General features: G+C 36.5%; 1 protein-coding gene across 2 annotated transcripts in view; it reads left to right on the top strand.

Moving 5' to 3' along the window:
• Positions 1–6,491, top strand: part of SLC16A7 (solute carrier family 16 member 7) — an 86,024-nt gene extending 79,533 nt beyond the window's left edge. For both annotated transcript variants that reach the window (XM_075428743.1, XM_075428744.1), the window contains exon 5: positions 382–6,491. In XM_075428743.1, coding sequence (XP_075284858.1) covers positions 382–653 — 272 coding nt within the window. In that variant the 3' untranslated portion in view covers positions 654–6,491. The remainder of the gene's footprint in view (positions 1–381) is intronic.
• Positions 6,492–24,941: the final 18,450 nt, after the last annotated feature.

The following is a 24,941-nucleotide window of genomic DNA, read 5'->3' as shown; positions in this document are numbered from 1 at the left end:
ATGCAGCCTCCGTGAGTGTCACACAGTCACTTCAAAACAATAGGAAACAAAATTAGGAGGTGAATAAAATAATAGACAATGAAAGAATGAAAACGAAAGAACTAAAAACCTGTCTATCATTATTCATTAAGCTTTACTTACTTTGTTCTTCAATATTTTACCATTGTCAGTGATTCCAATGACAATTGCTAGCTTGACTAATACAGATTTGGTTAGAGTTCTGCTATATATGCTAGACCATTTGAACATGCTGAAAATGCTTTTCTGCTCCAACTTAAATGCCAGGCAATATATAGGTATTTCTCCTAGGGAGCTATCTGGATTGTATTGGGTATTCTATTTTAAAGACTCTTTTTCTTTCTTCTTGTCGTTGTATTTCAGGTTGGCTAGTGGATGTTACTGGTGAATATCAGTACATGTATTTTGTCTGCGGAGTGATTGTGATTGTGGCCAGTATTTGGTTGTTCATTGGCAATGCCATTAACTACAGGCTTTTGGCAAAAGAAAAGAAGTTAGAAGATGAGAAGCAGAAAGCACAGAAGAATGCTGACTCAAAGGAAGCAGAACCATTAACAAACAATGAAAATGAAGATGCTGCCAGCAGAGCTGATAAAGCTCTTGAAGATCCTTCAGAAAGAGAAACCAATATTTAATCTGCAATATAGCTCAGAAGACAACGTTTATGACTTCCATTAGAAATATGTCTTCAAGACACAGGCCAGGTTTTGTGGTAATAATGATCAGTCACAATATTGGATGGGAACAGATTTTTGCCCCATGGCAAGACTCTAAGTTAAATTACTGTCTGCAGTTTATTTGTTTCTGTGATACAAAATTGAGATTACAGAGGTAGTGACTCCATGCAAACGAGTCCATCAAACCATGACTCTGGACAATCAAGAGTCAGGTAAACCAGACTGTATATAAAGGCCTTCCAATGACAAACAGTTTTGTGTTAAGATTATATCTAATGCAAAAGTATCTCTTATTTGGGAAGATACTTTGTGTTCATCTTTAGAGTATTGATAAAGTCTCTTGAAATAATCTGCCCAGACTGTACTTACCACTAATATTAAAAAGAATATAAGCTCAAAGATTCCTTTCAAAAGAGACAGAGTACCTGTATGAAGCACAATAAAACTTTTTTTCTCTTCTGTATGCCCGCTAGATCAAAAGGATACATTATGTCTGTCTAAACAATTACAGTATTCATGTAAAAGTTCAGTCTAGAAGACAAAAAATTGGTGGGTACCATCTCTAAAATACAATAAACAGCTGAATTACTGTATATTCCAGAAGTTGTTTCCTCCTGTGATAGCTGACTATATTGTACTTCAACATACATATTTGAACACAAAGTACGTTTAGACTTCACCAGTTGAAACTAAGCTAAAATCTGCCTGTACATAAAAGGACTTAAAACCAAGATACACATTGCTAACAAGAGTGGCAATTAGTTTTGTTCAGTTATGTATTCCTGAATGGCAGAAGAAACTGGGTTGGACTGTGAAGCCTTCTTCCTGAAGGGACTAGATTCAGAACCTGCTGATGTTAAAAGGGTACTTGCCCTTGGCTTTTGTAGCCTGAATCAGTTTCATAGTAGTGACTTCAAAGTAGGTGCATGGATTTATTGGAAAGTTATTAGATATTTGATGGTCTGCTGAGAGGATAGTTAAGGTCTAACTTCAGGTCTTTGAAGACACGTAACTTCATACCAGTTCTCACGTCTCTTTCCCATGTGTTTAGTGAAAAGCTACTTCTTTTTTGTAATGCCAGTTCAAGCAAAAATGCTGCAAGGCACATTGACAGTGCCAGTCTGGAAGCTTTGTATTGATACATCATTTTTGTGCAGGATATTTGGTCTTGTGTCTACAGTTTCGCACATACACTCATATTGATTAAAATGTACACAACTGTTCCTCTTCCTTGAGGCAAAAAAAGCATGACTCTACAATTTCACTTCACAGAAATTACTTAACATTGCACTTGAAAGCCAAAAGTGCAAGCTTCTGAAGTTACTAAGTGAAAATGTTTCTGTTTTATTTGTAGGTGAGGAAAGGTGCTATTCGTTTTGGAGTGGTGCATATAAATGCCTCAGAAATTGTGAAAATTAGGGGTCTGATTCATAAAACTTTTATGCACTGTTTAGGCAGGATACATATGCATTCAGTTCAGGGAAAATAATATAATTCATTTTAGCCTTCTTTTAAATCTCAAAAAATTGCAAATATATTGGACAGCCAGGCAGCTGTGTTAAACACACTTTGAAGCACCAATAACAAGAGAAAAAAAAAAAATCTAGCAGATATGTGAGTGCTTTTAAGAAAGCCATTCTTTAAGACTGGTGTTCAATACTATGATTTTCATTCTTCTAAAAATTTAGATAGTGCTTGCTTCTGTTTTGCTAAGTTGTCATCTTATATACTACGAACTTCCACAGTAATGCTGAATTTTTTCATTATGTCAGCACAGTTTTGGGGGAGAAGTATCATAAATCTACTCACAGCATGGTACGGAAATTAATACCTACTTTTTACCTAATTATATGCAGGAAAACCTGACACCTTCTACAAGTCCTGTAATTTAATATGCGCATTCACAACAATATACGTGCATTTCAGAGTTTGGGGAGAAAATATCAGTTACATGCTCAGATTTGAGCAGCAAACTGTGTAAAGGAGAATGATTTAGTCCCAGTAAAATTACAGTTCCTCTCCCAGCACCCAACTTCAGAGAAGAAATTTACATTGCACCTCATTCTGAACCATAGCCGTGCTGGCACCGCATGAGGTATAAGCATTGCTCCAGTTTTGGCTATACAAATACATAGGGTGAGTTCCAGGGTCTGTGAAGGCCCCACGTGTCCAGAGCTAAAAAGCGGTGAGAAGTTTCATAGACACTAAGCTTTCATACAGTGAGGAATATCAGTTACAAATATTGGATTGGGAAAGAAGAACTGAAATTTTAGTTAAAGAGTAGTCATCAGGAACATCACTCTGCTCTTGACAGCAAGTGGTAGAAAGGCAGAGATTATTTGAAAAGAGGTGAATGTAGAGGCTGAACCAAGATGATTGAAGCAAAATTCTAGATGCTTATTATCTCTTTGCAAAAAACAGTGTGATGAAGAATGCAGGGCAGAAGACAAGAAGTTTCAGCTTTAGACTTAGGTCTGTTAAAAGTTGCTGTTGAGTAATTAAAGGACTCAGAAAAAAGATGATAAAAAAAGGCTCTCAGGAAACATGCAGACAATTTACCTATTCTATGCAGGGTAGCAGAATACGATGCAACATGGCATAGGAAAAAAGGGAAAAAAAAGATTCCATAAGCCAGAGACACACCTGACCACCAGTAAGAAAAATCATGTTACTATCTCAGAGGAAATAAAAATTTATATAAACACAGCCCTCTGCAGAGATACTACTCTTTCATCTCTGGCCAATTATGTTAAAAAATAATAGGAATGAAAGAGCTGTTTTACCACCACTCACCAATGTGCAATTTGTAATCGCATAAAGTAAAATGATGTAGCAGGCAACTGGAGCAATATAAAGTAGGAACTGAGTGAAGTGAAACATTTACTTACACTTCTTTCATTACTTTTCCTCTTAACAGTAGCATCAAAAAAAACCCCATCAGAATACTTTTGATATTGCTGAATATTAAAGAAGTTAAAATTCAGAGATGGATGAAGAAAATTGGAACAATTTCTATGCAAAAAGTACCTGGAATTAAAAAACTGTGTCTTCCAAATAATAGTTCCTAAAGGGGCAATTGCCTTGTATATGTAGCTCGTATTTCTAAAAGTAATAATAATAATAAATTGTCTTGGATCAACGCTATACTGAGCAGCAAAGTAGCAAAATGAGTATAACTTGCATTCAGACCCCTGAATATCACTCTTACTTGCCCTGAGCTGTAATTTGTACTGCAAGTCATTTCATCATTACGTTTCTACCTTCAGGAAAAGATCTGGGTATATACCATCTCTCTAATTCGCCCTGGTTTCTTTTAATTGCCTCAGCCCCAGTCTGGACCACTGCAGGGTCAGGACTAAGAGAGGCCGCTGCCCTACAATGAAAAAACATACTCTCAGACTTGAAGACATATCACATCCATCTGTTACGCACTATGGAGTGTGTAGTCTCTGACAGTCAGAGCAAGAAAAGCCTTAATTGATCTTAATCTCATTTATATTCATGTATACTTCATCCTCTTCATTTCTCTGCCACAATATCACTGAGGCTAATTGTGATCTTGCTCTTACTTGATCAATCAAGAAAAATAATACCAAAATTTTAAATTTAGTAAAAAAGGGGAGAAGATCAATAATGTTTTTCCTATTTAACATCAAGGTTAAATTTCAAGTAGTTTCAGAGTACACATCCAGATACTTTTATCTCTTTAGAGTTTTTTGACATCGTACTGTCTAGTAGCTGGAGGGTCCTTCTCTATTGCCCTTTCCAACTCCAGGGAAAGACTTCTCGCCAATAGTTCTCAGTGTTTTTTCAAGAACATATCAAAAGATTCCCCCTCCCATCTCTCGCCACTGAACTGTGGTTGCAACTGTTACCAGTTCTGTATTTTCTTTAAATTCACAAAAGCATCTTTTTATACGAAATAGTGTAGCATAAGTAGTTAAGACTACAATCCTTTTATTTCAGAAGTGTGATTTGTCAACTGTTTTGACAGAGTTAGGGAAAATCTTATTTTCTCTTCAAAAAGATTTTTTTTTCTTTTTAATGATGCTGTCCTTACGAGAGGAAGTTCAACTTTAATTACTGCTGAAGTGAATGGCAGCAATTTCACTGACTTCATGATTCAAAATTCATGTTAATTTTAACGATCTTTTTGCATTAGCATTCAATGTGCTTAAAAACATTTGGCAGTGTGTACATAATTGTTCCTCCCGGACACCTCTCGTTCCCCCAAAGGTCCCCTTTGCCTACTGCCCCACACTTTCTCCATTTTGATGTAACACAAAGAATTTGGGCCCAGCATGTAGTTACTTTTCTTAGATGCTCTCTTGTCATTCTTTTTCCTCAAATGCCTAAGCAATATTTTTCACTTGCTACTTTCAGGTCTGGATGGTTGTGAGTACTAGTGGGGAGGTATTATTCAGATACATAATAAGCTATAGAAACCACATACAGCCAGATTTGGGGCAGCCATCGGGATTTCACTAAACAAAGCCAGTGACCACTTTTATAGATGAACGTGCTGTAACTGGTACTGACAATTTTGCCTATAACAAAATTGACTCAAGGCAACTTTTGTTAGTTTCTCTATAGATGACTATTTTTCTACTGAGAGGAATATAAAGGGAATTTTTAAATAATTATTTTCTGAGATGACATATCAATTTTAACAAGGCTCTCTGGATTTTTTGCAGGGGTGGGTGCTTTTCTGATATTTGTGCATATACACATAGAATGTGTTCGCATGTATTATCACCTTTTTGATCACAATTTGCATAAGCATTGCTATGCTATGTAATTTCAACATAATTTGCATGTTGTTGTTTTGCAGTTCAAATTTTTCTCATCATCTACCTCTTAACTGAAGTTTGGAGACTTGCACGACCCTGGAAGAATACAGTTAACAAAAAGCATAATGATAAAACCTGTACAGATTATTAGAAAGTCTCCCAAGTATTTGAAGCCACTTACAGTTCTATTTTTAAGGCAGTGCATATTTATGACCAAATTCTTGTATCAATTGGCATAGTTTTAATAAATCTAAAGATTTAATCCATACTGGTGTAGTTTTTACATCGCTGAACTGGTATAAAAACTCAGTGCCATTTATATATTCAAAGTCTGCTGGCCCTTCTGTGAGATGCTGGCTCTCTGTTTTTTTCTGGTTTTCTTTCAATTTCTGAGTTAGTGGAAGTAGTTAAATGGAAATATTACATAGTTAGTACATCCAAATAATTTTAAAAAGTGATACAGAATATTTGCATTTTGCATCCCTGGAATAAAAATTATGTGGTTTAGAAATAATAAAGAATTTTAGCTTGCTTTCCTTTTCGTGAGTCAGTTGAGGGAGATGGTCACAAAACGTTGGACTGAGGCCAAGAAGTAATGGTTGTTCTTCATATACTCTTTACAAAAACAGATGATTGTCTCTTCAAAGATATTCTTTTTAGTCTGCAAACCATTCTTGCCTTCTAGGACTTAGTACAATGTCCACTGAAGCCGACAAAAAAATCCTTCAAAGTCAAAGAGCTTTATCAGACATTGGAGATGATGTGGCTTCAGCCTTATTTTCTCCACATCAGATCTCAGGAGTATTAGATTTAACACAACAAATGCAGGATTTGTGGCAACTGACAATTTAGCTGTACCTGCATTGTATTCCTAACGAATCAGTCCCTAAATTAACGCACAATATGTATTATTTCAATAGCCTATGTAAATAAAAAACATCGAACATAAACTCTGAATGTCAGTTGTAAAATATAGAGGATATATTTAAATAAATATCCCAACAAATCTGTTCAGCCTCGAAGAAAATTATCTATTTCCTTTCAAGCCTTCCTTCAGCAGTTTATAATCTTCATTTTTGTTATTTCCAGAGAAAATGGTTTATGTCTTTTGGGAATGTATATATAGATTTGTATGTAAGGGAATATATATGCATATGTGTATATATGTGTGTACATATATTCCCCTACATATAAAACTAATTTATATATATTATATATATTTATGTATATATAAAATATATATAAGGTCTTAGAGTAAGTTTCATACTGTGCCTAATCAATGAAGCATATTTGTAAGCAGGTGAAAGACTTCAGCAAATGACAGAAAAATTTAAAGGTTTTCTACAGGACCGTATTTTATTATTTTCAGTTTTTTGCTTTCTTTATATTGGAAATTCATTCAGAAAACTGCAAGATTAGGTAATACTGGTATTTCAACTATGACTCAGTTCACAGTGTTATAAGATAACTGAGAATTTTTGTTGTTAGACTGTAAACCCTACAGTGCTGGTGGAGGGGTTGGTTGATTGTTTTTGCTGTGGAAGTATGAACTAGATAATCTCTGAACAGACTACGGCACGTAGGCTGAGTTTTCATCTATTGTATGATGATACATATGTATGCATGACGATACATACGTATGTATGGTGAGATCTTATGAGGTATTGAGGGGCATGATATTCTTGTAAAAATTTTGCAAAATGAGGATAATCAAGGCCCTGCAAATAATATTCTTGTTAAATTATTATAGGAAACTCTCCAGAACTCTAGGCTCTAAAACTATTATAGGAAACTCTCCAGAACGCTAGGGTCTGAAAACACTGATTATTTTTCATACCTTTTCTAGGTTTTGGTTTTTTGTTTTGTCTGCAAGTAGGCAAGCCAGTGAAAAGTCTACATTTGTCTTTGACTCTTTAAAAGTTCTACCTTAAAGTTATTGAGACATTTTTTCAGAGTGGTACAAAAAGTACTTACATAAATACCCTTCCTGAAGTGTGACATAAGTGCATTTTACACTTATAGCCTACTTGGAAAGATCACCATATCTGCAGTCTACCAAGAGAACTTGGTATTGCTATGCAATATTAAACATGCAATAGCCATTGTGGTTGATTAACAAATTTTTTTCTTCCTTTTAGTATTTTGCAATACTGTACGGTTTTTACTTGAAAGTATTGGCTAGATTTTTTTTTTTTTTTGACAATCATTTATTAGCTGGAGGTGCTATTTATGTTCCAAAGAGATCTGAGCGAATGATAACATTCTCTTTCTAGATGCCAAATCCTTTTTATGACATGACAAAACTCGTTGTTCATAATGTATATTAACCCTGTAAAATGCTTATGCACTGCATTACGTTGTACAATGTGTATGTACAAAATGTACATTGCATATTTGCTCATTAACTTCTATTCCAGGCTTGTACTAGTGTCTAATATGTCAAATTTGTCCATACATATTTATGGAAAATTACAATGAAAAAAGTGTATGATAAACAATTGGAAGAAAAAAAGAAAAATTAAAATAAAATTCCCATGTAAATTTTCTGAAATAATGTAAATGCTGGTTTTTGGACTCTGTAATAGTAAATTATTTACGTTTTTAAAGTGTACAGGTATTCACAGATATATTAATTGATTCAGTATTCACATTGATTCACTATTCAAATGTAGTTAAGATCTTAAAATCACTTCTCCTTGCATACAGAAACAGAACTGGAAGATTTCTTGTATAGGAAAGATACTACCAGCAGCAGAACGTGCTACCAGCCTCTTCCTATTCCCAGTTCCACCATAATTATGATTTAATCTCATACATTACTTAAATACCATCTGGACACCCAGGATTTCTTCCCAGTACCCTGGTTGGGATGTTTTTCTGCATTCCATGTACATGCAAGATAATTCATTTATCACTAATATTTGTTTTCATACCAAAGAGTAATTTATCCATATGGCTTGAAACAGTAGATGTAGATAACTCTATTTCTTCTAATCTTTCTAAGCATTCCCAGATGCTATCTATTTGTCAGTTGACTTAAGGTTATGATTACTTGGCCCAGTTAAATTGGTGTTTATCTATAGAATGTGATTGGATATTTAAAATTAGAGATATTAATATTATTTCACATGCTCTTCTCTTCCTAACTTTTTCACTCATGCTGACGATGCTGAAGAAATATCAGTCAAGTAAAGTAATATATTGTAGCTGCTAGACACAGATCTTCTTCAAAAAAAATTACACCTAAAGAACAGTAAGCTAAAAAAAATATTTTGAAAAAAAAAAGTTGGTTTCCAACTATTTGTTAAAACAAAACCTTTCAGACCTTATGTGATAAAAAGCATCTCTGAGAAATTTCTTGGAAATGGCCAAGTCTCCATAAAGAAAAAACTGAATCAAAATGCATGACTGGAGGCTGTACTGTTCAGCATTTGTAGATATCATCCTATAATCGTACACATTGTTTCAATTAAATATAGAATTAGATGCTAATGTCTGGAAATGATCAATTTTAATTTGAGTGCTTTTAAGGAGTAGTATCTATGCAATGGTTTCTTTTGTTACAAAAGCTATGAATTTTATTTCAATTTGTCTATATTTTTGGCATTTAATTATATTTTATGCCCCTGGAAATTTAGTGAGTGTAGTTGATCAAGCACTATATATTTTCTGTATAAAACTACTGCAGATTTACTGTGACAGCAGAAGAGTTTTCGTGTCTTCTCTACTAACTGTATACCATCCCAGTCCAGTCTTATGGCTATTCCCCTTCCTACTTCCCTTTCATATCATTTTCCATAAGCTGGAAATGTGTTTGAGCCCTTCAATGTCTATGAAATTGGAATGGGAAATTAGCTAATGCCACTTTCATGGTTTCTTAATTTAAGACTGGCAGAAGTACATCAGCACAACCTATTTTGGTTTTATTGTCTTCATCAAAGTTCATGGAGACCTACAAAAACCACAAGCATTTAATAAAACTCTTTATATGGTATTTGAGTTCTGAGCAGAAAAGCCATGTGAAATATTTAGGAAAATGTGTTATTCAAACGTCTTAAAACTCCCTGTTAAAAGAAGTTTAAACTCAATACTAATAGAAAAGATTTGTCGTACAAAATCTGGTTCAGATATCCATAACATGTATGGGCTTGTATTTTCCAAAAAATAAGTATATTCAGAAATGGTCCTGTAGAACCCTAAAGCTAGGTACCAAAAGAAATGGCAAAGTTTTCTGAGATATCACACACGTATCAGTGTTCAATGACAAAGAATTTGTTTTGGAGGAACAGTGATTCATTTTCCCAACCATCATAATATACTTTGATTAATAACTGCAATTCCAGTTTGGCCTGAGTGATAGATGAGTAGCAGTTAGGCAGTGTAATTATTCAGTTCATCACTGAACTGGATAATTGGGGAAAAATGGTTGAGGTTTAACTGAAGGGGTTTTTTCCCCTCACTGAAAAAGTGTTTCTTTGCCTTAATTACAAAACAAAGCATTTTGATTCTATTTTGGACCTTTTGAATGGAAATAAAGGGAGAGTTGGATACCATTTACAAAACAACAGGATTCAACAATGATCACATTATTCATCAGACAACCAGGGAGACAGATTCAATTCTTTCTTCTGCCTGACATGAATGCACCCATGATTCCCTCTTCTAAAGCTGCTGGGGATTTGGGAGTGAGTTGCTGTCCTGCTGATAATTTTTACAGGCAGAGAGACTGGCAAACTTTTGTTCCATTTTGCATGGTGGCACTCTAGCACCTGGACTATATGTATTCCAACAGCAAATAGTTTATGCAAAGTGAAGGAGCACCAATAAAAGAAATTGCTAATACCTGCACGCCAGAAAAATCCCATGAAAATGTGTTTGGGGAATATCATAGGAATTGGTTTGAAAAGACACAGTTTCCATAGCTTTTGAAAGACTGAAATAAAGTAGGTTGGCATTGATAATATCCTCTTTACTCAGCTGATGTCCACTGCAAATAAAAGGTTTTATTGTTGGGTATTAATAAAATCCACAGTCAGCTGTTTTGTGTTTACATGGACACTGGATTTGTTGTAGCAAAGGCACAGTCTGAATTGATTGAAAATGACTGCCTCATAGAATTAGATATTTATCTTCCCATCCTGAAGCCTGGATGCACAGGAGTTTGGTCTGGATACAAAAAGTGACTGAAAATAGGAAATAATGCCCCAAATTAGCAATTATTTTCCAAAAGAATTAATCTTTTTAGCAATATTTTTTCCACAAGTAACGTGTCACTAAAAAGTCTTAATTCTGTCTCCCACTCAGATTGGTTAAAGCAAGATTTTGTCTGAAGTTAATCAACTGAAAAGATATTAAAAACTCATTCTTAAACTCTGCCTTAACAGCAGCAGCAGCAACCTGGAGATTCAGCGCAGCTGGCAGAGGGTGGCAAGTGGGCTGTTAACAGAAGTGTGTAGTCCCAGGGGCTCAAGAGTGTGACATACTTAATTGCCCTCAAGAATTTGAGATTAACAGGAGTTTGCAGCCAGAGGACTGCTTGAAGTTCTGCAGTTGGTACAGGACATTGACAACAAGCGTGAAACACCCTTCAACCATTTACAACTCCATTTTGTGTATCAGTAAATAACTTATTCCCACATCTGTGTCATCAGACTTGTCAATGTCTTTTCTGTTTACCGTAGCAACAGTCACTGAGAGGTTTCCACGATGATAACCTTACTCTCACTTTCCTCCAAGTGCAGACCAGACAGCTGACTGTAGAGCCTGGGGTGGAAATTTCTTGCCTTGAACTTTTTGCACATTCTCCATCTTACAGCTAAGCATACACAATACACGACAACTGAGCAATGCCTTGCTTCAGCGCTGCCAGGTGCTCAATTCAGGGGCTCATCTCACTGGGTTACATCAAGAACTATCTGTTTTGAACACAGTCCAGGTTCTTCCTCACTCTGACCCAAACCACATCAAGGGACGACCACAAAACTTACAGGCTGAGCAGTTTGTGCAATTCTTTCTCTGGTATCTGTAAGCTTCAGTGTGCACAAATATAATTCACAGGGAAAATGTAAAGTTTTTAATTTGGGGACTTCTCTTTCTAATGGATTTTGCCAAAAAACTTAAGAACCTCACATGGAACCAATCAAAAAGCTTTATTAGAAGATTTTTCCAATTCAGGATGCCTGTCCTTAGGAGAGTTTCTCTGTCAAGAATTTTTCGGCCATTGTATGGAGAAATACATTCTGAAATAATATTTTTATCCAAACGCATGTGACTGTGAAAATTATAAGCAATCCCATGCTGGAAGTCTCTTTGGGTGGGTGGAAGGAACACAAAAAACCTTCCAGTATAAGAAGATTCAGGAATACCACATTCAGGAATCTTTCTTCCACTCCTGAAAAGCTTTTCTTTTTTGATATAGACTTTATGGGAGAGTTTTTATATTTCAAAAGTTTTCCCTTTAAAGTAGGGTCAGAGTATAAATAAAAATAAATTAAAACGCAAGATGACTGGAATTTGTTTCATATCTGCCCTGTGGATTATTTTAGGAAATTTCCAAGCAATTTTCTAGACTTGATTTGTCTCTGTTTTCCTACATTTCTAAGCATATAACAAATTATGTCTAGAGACCTTTGCAAAATAGGGTGAAACCTATGAATTCAAGGTGTAATATCAGTGATTACTAATACTTTTAAGTTCTCAGAACACATACTGTTTTCCTTGTCACCTTTGTAGCAGCTGAAGAACCACTTCCCCTGTTGCAGAATTGCAGGCAATAAGTTCTCAACATGAGGCTGCTAGCATCCCTGAAGAAAGAGTACCACACAGCTACTCACCTTCTAACACCTCTGGCCTAGAAATTATTTCATAGTTCAGCAAAACTCCAAGCCATATACTTAAGGCAACTGTTTCTCTATTCAGCTGCTTATTTCTAATTGGCGTTTATTACCACAGGAAATAATGGATATGGACTTTTATAACAGTGCTAATGGATTAGACACTGAAGAACGAATAATGCTCTGTGAAGCTAAAAATATAAATCAAGCATCTGTGTTTCAAGAACGGTATCTAATATGTATGAAAAGTCATTTTGCTCACAGTCACCATATCTCATTTTCTACAATGAAAACGAGCATCTGTAAGTCCAACTGGTTACCCCGACATTGTATTAATTCATTAACACTGGACAGCTTTGTGGTCCAACAGGTGATGTGGAGCAAAGGGAAGGTCCATACAGCCTCCTACTCCTATGGGTGTTCCTAGCTGCTGTGTTGAAACACAGCTCGTTTTTGTCACCAGTTGTTGAGAAGGTCACATGCTGCTAAGCTGCTATAATGTGTTCTTTTCCCACTATATCTTTTGCTCCATTCCACAGGATAAGGCATGCTATCTCATAGTTCCCAGTCTCAAGACAGGTTGCAACAAAGCACGAAGGGTCTGCTTTCCTGATAACACGTGAGTAGAGCCTACCCTAAAAGCTAGTAAATGGAGTCTAGGAGCTGGTCCTTATCTGGCTAGCTCTTCTCTCACTTTTGCGTTTCACAGGGGCTTTCCAAATGCACTGTGGTGTCTCTCAAAATGCTCTCTAACTGAAAACATACGTGATTGCTGCTGAGTAGGAATCATCTTACTGCAATATGGGTCTGCTGCTGAACGACAGGTTGTGACATGTTGTAGTCATTCAGCGAAATATCTACATCACAGGACCCATTTGCTTCAAGATGGAGAGGTAGATTACTTACGTCTCTGCTAAGTTATCATCCACATCATCTCTGTTCTAGCTCCTACCCTTAGGCCTGGCTGATCCACATCACCAAATAGCTCTCTAAACCACATCATATTTTATTGTTTCCATCCACCTGAATGCAACAACTTCTTGTACAAAGGTAATCAACTTTGAAGAGGGTGTATGTGAGGAGTCCTCACAGGGAGCATAAGGGCTGATGAGCAGCACTTCAAACTAACCTTTGAATCTTCATTAGTAAGGCTACAAGGTGAGAGGAGAGAATGGGGAGGTCTTCCAGCACCATATGCTGTGATTATTTCAGCTTTACCAACCCACATGTCTGTACGTGTGGCTGTGAGACAGTCATAAATGAGTTGTCTGTTGGGACTCCACAATGAAAAAGACAGTGTATTCTCAGGATCAGGAAATATGCTGTTATCCAAAGCCTTCATTTCAATGGTACAAAGACAAGGAGAAGGGAGGAAGGAAACTGAGTGCAATCCACAAAGGACATGGTCGGCTCTGTTTGTTTCTTAGTTATTGTCTGATTTATGAAGCTCAAAGTGTAGCAATCTCTTCGCTTCAGTTAGCAATAGTGTTTCTGAAACTCTGTGAACTGACAGAAATCACACTCAGCCTCCTGCCTTCACTTGCATCACATGACAGTGACTCACAGGTGCAATGCAGAGTTTCTGCCTGCTGTGATGTAATTCCGAACAGCACTTTTTATTTAAAACACGATTTCCTTTACATTATAGAAGAGTTAAAACAAACCAACCTCTAAGAAGCTAGTTTACAGCCTTCTATAAGTTAACCTTTTAACAGAGCGAGAATGAACGTGCCCATTCTGATGTGCATCCAAACCAAGCACTGGATTTACAACTGAATTTTTGAATATGTATGAAGAACTAGGGTCTTAATGGAGCTCTGTAAATTTCAGTCTTGTCCAACAGTTTTGCTGCTTGATTGCAACCTGTTTTAAGTGAGTTGGTAATTCTCAGCTGATGTCAGGAGCAGCTTTGAAAATACCAGCCATATGTTTCACTGGGTAAACCCTACCGTTAAAATCTGCCAGTTGGATAGACAAGTAACAGTTTTGGAAACTGACTGTGACTGCAGTGAATTCCAATTTCAAATTAATCTCCAGGAACTTACCTAGATACATATACATATATATCTCTCTCCATATTATAAATAAAAAAAAATATTAATACATGATTGTTTTATCATATTGGTATACAAATTTTATTTAATGTTCATTATCTTGTAAATGTCCCTAAAGACAAAAGAAATAAAAGAATTTGCTTCAATAAGCAGATACTTCTCAAAGCTATTTACTTGGTCTTTTTTACTTTTAATGCAAATAGGGTTATAAAAAAGGTCAGACAAGTTGAACTAAAAAAGTTTTCTCATCGCAATCAAATAATTTAAAGTCCCAGTAGTGAATACAGCTTTTATATCTCTTCACTTTCATTTTCCCTAGAATGTATGAGTGAAGGTCCATAGGAATGTGCTGTACTGAGTACATTCTTCCTATGGAGCTCTCCAGGTAACTTTCAGCTGAATTTCCATTTGATTCATTTCCATTTTAAAATATTAATTATTAAAAAAATGTTTCATATTTCAACTTTTAAAGCTTTCCTACTCATAGGGAACAATCCTCATTTAATTCAGTCAGTTTCTCTGTATTCATAATTAACTGTCTATTTCATATTTCATCTCCCTAAGCTCTTCTGTTAGGAAGATTATTATAAAAAGTGTATATATGAAAGTGTCAGAAACTTAGTCTGCTTGCACTGATCAGTAAATGAGATCTATCCTTATAATCTCAGTCATCAAGAGAATCTTCTCAGAAGATTAAAGGAATGGTCCTGAAACGTTCTGGTAATGAAAGTCGCGTAAAGTCAAGAAGCATACTTGCTGCTCTGTTCATGAAATCCATACTTTAACAAAAGAAATGAAAGCCATCCTTGGCCTTCTCAAACTTCAAGACTGCAGCTTAGATTGGAGCTGAGTAGAATAGAAATTTAAGTTTAAGCCTTTAATGAGTGATTCAAGTCTTCCTGTAAGAAATCCAGTTGGGGCTCTACATCTTTTAAAACAGTTTGAAAAGGCACACTGAAGTACAATAAATTGTACCCACTAAAAAAAAAATAAATTAAAAGTCATCAAACAACAGGTTAATGTGCTGAAAAAATTCTTTATGCAATCATCTGAGAATTTTCAGTTTTATGGCTGTCTACATCTTTCTGGCCCTTCAGCACGTCTCTGTCAACCTCGTCTTCCAGTGTGCTGCCCCTTGCATTGCAGTGAATACCTGTGCAAAGCCAGTAATCCTCCAGTTCTGATTCTTTTATTCCCATGGCATTATGGAAAATGTCTCCATCATGACTCTCATCTAGCAATAGCTTCATTGCACCCCAGTGGCATGCGCTTTTCCATGAAATTTCTTGGCTTATTTCTGCTAGATAATTTGTATTCAACCCTGTGAGGGAAAAATAAATTGTTGATAGAATGCAAGAAATAGTTTAAAAAATAAGATTACCCTCCCAGAATTAAGTGGGATTTGACTGGTATATAAAAGAGATATGTCACCTGATATCTGATCACCTGAGGAGCTCACCATGTAAGTCATACATCATCTAGAGCTTTCCAAGTCTGTTGCTAAGAGCTGTGAATTTGTCACAAATAATATGGGGGGAAATGAGAGGATTGATGTGTCGCACGTCTAAACTGTAAAACTGACTGAATATATACAGCACTGAAAGCATGTGTTAAGCAAAAATAGATCCACGTAAAACTGTATTCATAACACTTGATTAAATAATGCTTTTTGAGAACCCAGATCCTTGTCTGATGTAAATAAGCACTATTACTATGATTTTGCATGGGACAAGCATAGTGTATTTCTTTTTTCAGATTATTTTTTTCCTACATAATAATTACAATCATGTAATAAGAAAAAAAGAAAAGGTTACACTGCAGGATTTCTCTAGAACCAATGGAGTTTGATGAAGGAATATTTTTCAGTAGTAGTAGAAAGCATTCCAAGAAAATAAACAGAGCTCTTGGTCTCCATGAACTCAATACTTAAATCTAACATTTTCACTAGAGATGCATTAGCTACATGACAGATCTGATTTTGTACCCCTACTCAGAGTAAACCTAATGGATATTTATGCATGTATTGTGCTATTGAACTAGTATTATACTATTTGAAAATAACTCTCTGCTAGTATATTGCAAGTATTTGATACCTCAGTCATTTGAAACGTTAGTCAGTTTTCTCCCGCTTTTCATTAATTCTAGAGGGAGATTTCTGCTGTCCTCAGATCTCTAACTAGGGTGATATTAATTACTTTTTAGAGGTGTCTCTCTTCCTGCACGTGGAGACTGCTCACTCTTCCCCTCCCTCTTCCCCTCTCTCTCCCTCTGTTTCACTCCTTTTCTCCCTGTAAAATTTATTTTTTCTTCACACTTCAGGTTTCACTGAACAAATAAAAAAAATTATTTTCATTTAACATCAACAAAAAAATCAATAAAAGTCTTATCAAAATGAAAAATCCTGTAAGAACTATTGTTTTAGCAAGCAGTAAAATCCAGTGTTATTGTAAGCGTGGTTCACCCCTGGGATATGGCTAGATCAGGCTGAGGTTCATAAATTTATTTTTCACAGAACCCTGATTCTCATGGTGTTTCGCACAGACCAGTCCTCCTGATCTGCTTTTACTCTCATCAGGAATGGTCTAATGGATTTCAAAGTACAGTGATCACCAGCACCAAAGTGATAGCAGAAGTCCAGTCTAGGTGTCTTTTTCCTTATAAAATTAGTAGCAAGCAGAGGAAATAATGTAATAACTTTCATATTGGTTCTATATCTGTTGAAGATCATTATGTTTCAACTCTTAGTTTTTTCTCAGCCTTAACTAGATTGAAGATTAATATTCAGCAGGCTGAGAAGAAGTTATGATGCGATCTGCTGACATATTCATGTTGAAATATTAAAGTGAAGCCCTTCTATTTGTTTGCAAGTTTATTATTCCCTATAACTTTAGTAGGGAATGGGATGGCTGTAGATTCCTTATCTTATTACAAATAACGCTACAATTCAAGACAAGACATAAATATGACTACTAAAGAGTAAAGACTACTACATTTGCTTCTGTATTTTCACACTAATTAAAGTACGTATTTTTACACTGTGCAATATTGAAAGTAAAAATGTAGACATTAAAATTTTCTACAAAATAAATCAAGCTAGAATTCATTGATTACTCTTATGTAGTAAGAGAAAAATACGTACATTTTCTGACAGTGTTGCTGGCTGTATCTTAAATAAATAATACACTGTTTACAGAGAAAATTTCGGTTGAAGTTAATTAAAGCAATTACAGTTAGGAACATTTAGACCTGGACTTTGAGCTGACCCTCCACTTCACTGACTAGGTCTTTGTCCTCTTTGTGTTTTTCAAACTGAGCAACAGAAGATACATCTGGACAGTCAGCCCACATATTCCAGCTAGGCTGGGAATGCTATTCAGGTTCCTAACATTTTTAAAAACTAAAATATCTGTAATTGAGCTAATCCATTGATAATCTAGCGACAAAGCCATTAGCACAGCTGCCCAAGGGTCAACAAATGAGAACTGCTGCATCCTGTGTGTTTTGAAACTAATCTGCCTAACTGGCTCATGGAGTCTCACTTCAAAGATGTACTTTTTTGTGATAAAAGACATGTAATTACTAAGTGCGAGATTGAGTCTGCCTTGGTGAGGAACACAAAGAAAACCAAATCTGCTTGGCACCATATCTAGTCTCTTTGTCACTAAAGAAATGAATGAAATCTGTGTGCTTATTTCAATCTTTTCCAATTTGTTAGTATTCTTCGTTCTCTCCCAGTCATGTTGCTATGCTTGCCTATCTTTTAGTTTTCTTTGTTTTTGGACTTCGTCTCCCCAAATCTACAAGCAAGTGCTGTTCTTTAGTATAATATCTCAGAGCTGAAAGTTAAAACATGGTAGTTATTGTTTCATCCTGATCATTGGTAAGAATAAGATTCTGCTGAACCAAGTATAAGTCAGTAATAAAAAAAAATAATACAGGAATGAACTCATATATGTATATATATTCAAATCAGAATCAGATTTAAGATCTTTAATTTTTTAGTTGCAAGTTTTTGTCTAGTATCTAATTTTCTTCTCAGTGTATTCCTATGCATTGTCTACTACAGAGTTCTTTCCAGATCTTCTATCCCACTGAAGTTATTTTCTCAGCAGTCAGTGATGTTTTATAGGTTATAATGATACTGGAGTTATTTTTTGTATGTTTGTTTGTTTGTTCATCTTTTCCTTGAGCTAGGAAAATAAAACGGACAAACGGTAACTGTATCAGATGTTTGGTGGGAACAAAGTATCCTATCATGAAGCAAAATGGCATATTTATCTCTCTCAAAGATACAGGCTGTGCTTTGTGGAAGCACCATGCTTGGGCAGCACAGCACGGATGCAGAATGAGCTAATGCTGACAGCAGGACGACTGAAGTTCTGCTTGATTTGTTGGACTTAAATTCAATAACAGGTGCTTAAATTTGTCCATTATTTTGTTTGAAAAGAATAACATACCTAGGCCAGTTTAAAACATCAGCATGAAAGGGACATCAGAAGACCCAGATCATAGAATTCTCTTAAGCCATTATTACGTCTTCGAAGGGAATAAAAAAGCTTTTATTTTCACTTGTTCCTAATTCTTACTCACTTGTCACACACACATGTAAATGACTTTAGAGTGGGCACGGATTGAGGGGTCTGAGAAGACAGAGCAAGGATAAGTCCTGTCTGTGTACTGCACTTGAATCCCTAGATTAATAGTTGTAAACCTCTTTCCTGTCACTGGCCTTTGAGTCACTCCTCACAATTTACCCAATTCAAAACTAAAAAGTTGTAAATTCATCCTGACATCTCTTAAGGGAATATGTGCTTACAAAACACATTTTACTGTCCTTTTGTACTAATCAGAAAGCAGTGAATCTGGGATTACTACAGAATAGCATGTGAATGTACTATACTGCTTATTTAAAAAAATTCATTCAAGTCTTCCTAAGTAACCCCTTTGGAGCTGACTTTTGGTTTTGATTAGTATGAATAATGGAACACTGTCTTGGATGTGATTCTCATCAGAATCCTAAGGAACATCCCCTACACAAAATAGTGAAAAATCACTGTTATTAGCTAATAAATGAATAAGGGATCAACCAATTCAGATGTGATGAGTTCACTTTAATTTTAGTGAACTATACAAAAATGGCTGTTGCTTTATCTTCTCTCACCTATTTGTTTAATTTTAAGTCTATAATTTTATTTGAAGATATTTTTTACTTTTACTTCTTATACGTAGTTTTCCACTGACTTTTTGTGGTTTTTTTAATTCTTGTTATTGACTCTAATCAGCCTTTGAAACTTTTGATATAATGGTATCTGAAAGCTTTTGCCTTTAATTGTTAGTAACAACAGAATACACTTAAAGGACAAATCATGACATACAGATAAATATGTAAGCCAGAAGTGAAAAGTTGATTATCAGGATTTCTATAAAGTAAAAAAAAGTCCTAGCTAGAAAAGCTATAGAGAGTATTTGTTTTATTGGACACTTCAAGGAATGGGCAAACGTAAAAGGGAGGAAAAAAGAACGTTAATATTTCTAGGCTCATTCATTTATGTCCCAGGGAGGTTCCATGTAGACTCTCAAATATAAGATCTTGATTTACTTTGGGAAATGCAGTTTCAGCAGCTGCATTTGATGGGTTGAGAAAATCACTTTCGAGACAGGACAAGAATATTACATTTGCAAACTGTATTTCTTCTTTTGACTAATCTAAGAAAACCATGTGTAAAGGGTAAGGCACAGATATTTTTGTACTTCTTAGCCAACTTAATTTGTGGAATGATAAAGAGATCTCAAATCTATTAAAAAAGAGAGTCCTATATGAGACCTTTACAGATTCACATACACTTGGAATTTGCTCATTTTGGAGAAGTGGAAGAAAAATTAAGGTTTCATACCACCACTCCTCAGGCACTTCTGCAGACCCTGCCTGTGTTAACCACAGCCTCATCTCATGGGGTGCTGAAAGGCCCATCCTCACGGACAAGAAGGAGCAAAGAGGTGCCATGACAGGGGGATCCCAGTGCCCCAGTCAGAGACAGGAGCCCCTGTCCCAGCCCCACGGCTCTCCCAGGGCAGCCCCTGCCCCATGTGCCAAGGGACAACCAGCACCAGGAGTCAGCAGGGAGGCTCTCGGAGTCATGCCACAGAATGGGGGCACTGCTCAGGGTGCAGGGCTTGCGGTGGGGTGCAGGGAAGAGCTTTTCAGGAGTGCATAGAACTTACTAGAGGATGTTTAAGGGAGGTAATGAAGGTGGGGAATGGGGGAGACTGAGGTGGTTTTGGAAGGAACAATTGTGGGAAAACAGAAAGAGAAGGGGAGAAAAGGAGCCAGCCCTGTGCAAACAGGCACTGGGGTGGATGCCTGTCCAGTCATGCTTGCACCTGACCAGCGCAGTCTGTCCTGGCTTCTCACTAAACTCCATGTCTAGATATTCTCCTGAGTGTGGGGCTCTCTGGGCTGTGTGCCTGTTTGTGGGGAGAAACTGAGTGCCAGTTCCAGGGCTGGACTGCTGTCTGGGGACTCTCATGCCTGTGTTGCCAGCACCTGGAGAGACTGTTGTGTGCAGGTGCTTATGTAGGTGTCTGTATGGCAGTTGGAAACCAGAGTGACCACCAGTCTTCACTGGATACTGGAAAGACAAGGATCTATGCCATGGCTACTGGGCCAACCATGAGGTCCAAGCCAGGTCCTGGAGAGACTATGGGGTCTGGAGTTTGACTGAGACCCATTTGCCCATGTATGCGTGCACACACGTGCTGGAGGCAGTGCAGCAGGCAACTGGGGACAGCAAGGGTTCAGGCCCAGCTACTGCACAGGCTGAACCTCCGAGCTCGTGGCTGGAAGATCCACAGTGTGTGTGCATGCATGTGTCTGTACCAGCGGCTGCAGTAGGACTGTGGCCCTGCGAGCTCATCTGTCCCCAGGTGTAGCAGCTGGGTCCATTTTTGGGCAGATTGAGTGTCAGACCCCAGCTGCTGGAGGGGTCCATTTTGTATAACATCAATGTATTTCACAGTGGTGGCCCTTAATCCTGATCAGTCAGAGAGAGGAACAGGATGAGGCTGTTGGTGCTGTTTGTGTTCACAGGAGTGCTGTGTGTGTTTCTGTCTGTGCTGTTCTATGTGGTGGCCATTTGTGTGTGTGTGCATGCTGTATGCATGTATATGTTGCATACATGTGTTTCTGTTCATATGCATATTGAGAGTACACGCTTACCTTTGTTACCTGTTGAATCTGCAGGCATGGGGCTGTGACAGCCTCGTCTCTATCAGGCTGTTGGATTTGGCAACCCTCTAACATTGCACGCTCCCAGTCTGCTCCAATACTGCTCCCAGTCTGACTGACCAGTGGTTTGACTTGCACATTCTTGGCTTCAGCAAAATATCTATCTGTGATAGAAATTAGCAGTCTCTTTTAAGGCGTATATTTTTAGATATGTCGTCTATTTCTGAGAATCTTTTATAACAATTTTTCAGGTACTCCTTAGGAATGAATTCACCATTAATAAAAACAATAGCTGCGCACAAGTTTTCCCAATGTAAATCACAATTCTGCCGCCTTCTTCTCACTAGAGGATCCATGTAGATGAAAATGAAATTTCAGTAAACTTCACAGATGGAAAGTGAAGATCACGTCCTCTTACATCCCCCCATCTAGAAGAAAGAGGATATTGGTAATATGAAAATAAACGAAACGAGTCATAAGCAGGTTGTTAATCCCGAATTGCAAGGGTACCTGTATTTTTGTGATGTACATAAATTCATCACCTCACTATGCTCTTTATTTAGGAAAGATAGAGAAAGGTATAAATTGTCCTGATCATGCAGTAGTGAGACTCTCAGAGGCACTCCAGAGTACAGGTGCAGTGTGTCCTGACAGTAATAAGAGCTGTTAGCACTGGGGATAGTGTGACTCAGCCATCTTCTAAAGACTGTGTTTGCTTGGTTTTCCACTTGGAGAGAATATTAGTAAGTTCCTTCAAGTGAATGAAACCTCATTTAGTGCTGTAGAGCATCTGCAGACTCTTGTGACTTGCATTTGTAAAATTCAGTGTTATTGTGAAAGAAATATCCTTCCTTTAGTAGATGTTAAATATTTATTTACATACCCTGCAGCCATATTACTGTGGACTGTAATCCTGTCAGATCTTATAAATGATTTGTAGAAGGAAGGAAAGGCGGAGGCATTCAGTCTGGATTGGAGACCCTCAAGGAAAATATGCATGATGTAGGAATTAGTAGTGGCAGTTATTGAATAACACTTTTCATGTGTGAGTCAGAACATGAAATAATCTCCACTTGCTGCTGGATTAAACAGAAAAGAAAAATATTTTTCTTGAAATAATAAGGAGTAATAACTTGCACAGCCTATCAGTTAAGGTGGTGTCATTTTTTTGTTCCACAGTGTTTGTCCCTTGTATTTAAGTAGAGCTGGTTACGTATTGCAAGATAACCCTGCAAATATCTTCTTAGACTAAATCCAGTTAAATGCTTATGTGCCTTTCAGTTAAACAGGGTAGATATTATGCCTTTAAACTACTCCTCCTTTTCAGAGTTTATCATCATCAGAGTTAGACTACTGGGCACTACTCTGTACTGTACATCGTGTATAAAAGCTACTGCTTAGAAACTGGAACCTGAAATTCATTCAGAGGATAGTTAGTCAGAATTTAGGTGAATTATTTTTTTTTTCAGATGGCAGTGGTACAAGAAGCTTGCCCTTTTTCATATTGTTATCTAAACGATCCTTAAGGAGAGTGATACTTTGGTTCTGTGTTCCAGGGGAAAGGGGGATTCAAAGCTGTGCTTCCTAGGAAAGCTCTTTAACTTCCAGCAGAGGGACTATCTGGGGACTGAGAATGTTTTGTCTCTCTTCTAATTGTGGTTCTGAATCCTTGTCCTGTAGACAGAAGATGAGAAACAAAAGAATATGATTCTATAGTTCTATATTATGCATTCCCTACCAAAAGGAGTCCTGGATTTTGGTCCGCCAGTATTATTTTTGGTTTCATTCAATAGCAATGTAATGCAAATTGCAGAAGTGCTTGAGGGGCTTGTGTCTAGTAACATTGAACACAGTCAGTAGCCTAATCATTAAACTGCATATTTTCACACTATTTCTAGAGGAGGAGGCTATCCAGCCTACTAAAGATTTTATAGGAAATGAGAGGTAGAAATACAAATTTAGAATTCCCCATTTCGACTAGGGAAGTAAATACATACTTCCTACCTTGATGTTTTAATCACTAAGGTGTGTAGGGTAGGTAGTAGTCAGAACCTGTGCCTTTCATTCAGGAATTGTTACTGTCATTAGACATGTAGAAAAATTGTCTATAGATCAACTCAAGTGACCTTTGGGTTATTCCTATAGTCTTTAGAATTCAGTGATGCTTATGTGAAAGTTAAGTCCAGACTTGTAGTTGCATGCACTGTGGCCAGATCTGCACAAATCAGGGGAATTCTCACATCAAACAGTATCTGAAAAAATTCCTTTACATATAAGCAGCTACTGTACAGAGTTTAATTTCAGTGATGATTATGGACTTTGGTAAGTCATGTAACTAGTATTTTTGTTCCTTTTCTATAAAGATTAATATTAAGTACAGACACCCTGCTATAACCACAGGAGCATCCTTTCTTTTTTCTTTCTTTTTTGTTTTTTTATAGATAATGACCTGGGATTGGATGCATAAATAGCAGTTCACCTGCTTGAAAGTTACACTTTCAAACTGAAAGCTAAACAAAACAAATCCTGGAATTTTCATCTTAGTAATTATGATTTTCAATAACTCAGAAAACTGTGATAAATATTCCTGAACTGCTATTTGTAGGTTGCAGGTTATTGTTCATCCCATATAACAGTTGTTTTCTTTTTCTTTTGAAAGATTTATACAGAATTCATCCTACATTTTTTCATCAACTTAGTTTGACATCACAAATTGTAAAATGTAGATAGTCAAGATCAGTGCTGAAAATTAAATCTGTCATTTTTTGTTAATTTGACAGGCTCCTGAAACAGTGTGGTTATTGAAAACTATTATTAGGCCAAAGCATATAAATTCTCTTTGTGAGCAGATTTTTTTTCATTGGACCTTAGCACTTTTAATCAGAATATGTTACAAAATACAGCTTTGTAGATTACTAAACAGGAAAAAAAGAGTTTCTAACTGGCAAAAAATAGCTCCTCACAAAGGCAACAGCAGCACAGTCATGCTTAAACTGGGATCATTTATTAAGCAGTTACCTTCTCAAGTTTTTTCATTGCTGATAGAAATCTAATTTGATTTTTTATCAAACTAATCCATAATTTAAATAAGCCCTAGAAAAGACATCTAATGAATTTTATAAACTACATAAATTTTAAGTATTAAATCTTCACTGAGAGATTTAAATATTATAAACTGCTGTAGAATATACAAATGGAGTGGGTGGAGATCAGTATAGCAAGGAGATAAATTCAGGAAAGAACTGATAACTACTGTACATGCTATGCTGATAAAACTGATGAATGAATTGTAAATTGATGTGTAATTATTGTAGAAATTGAATGTAATAAGAAAAGAAAAAAAT

Source organism: Opisthocomus hoazin, chromosome 8 (genome assembly GCF_030867145.1).
Source record: "Opisthocomus hoazin isolate bOpiHoa1 chromosome 8, bOpiHoa1.hap1, whole genome shotgun sequence".
Classification (NCBI taxonomy): domain Eukaryota; kingdom Metazoa; phylum Chordata; class Aves; order Opisthocomiformes; family Opisthocomidae; genus Opisthocomus; species Opisthocomus hoazin.
This window is presented reverse-complemented; position numbering and strand designations above follow the sequence as displayed.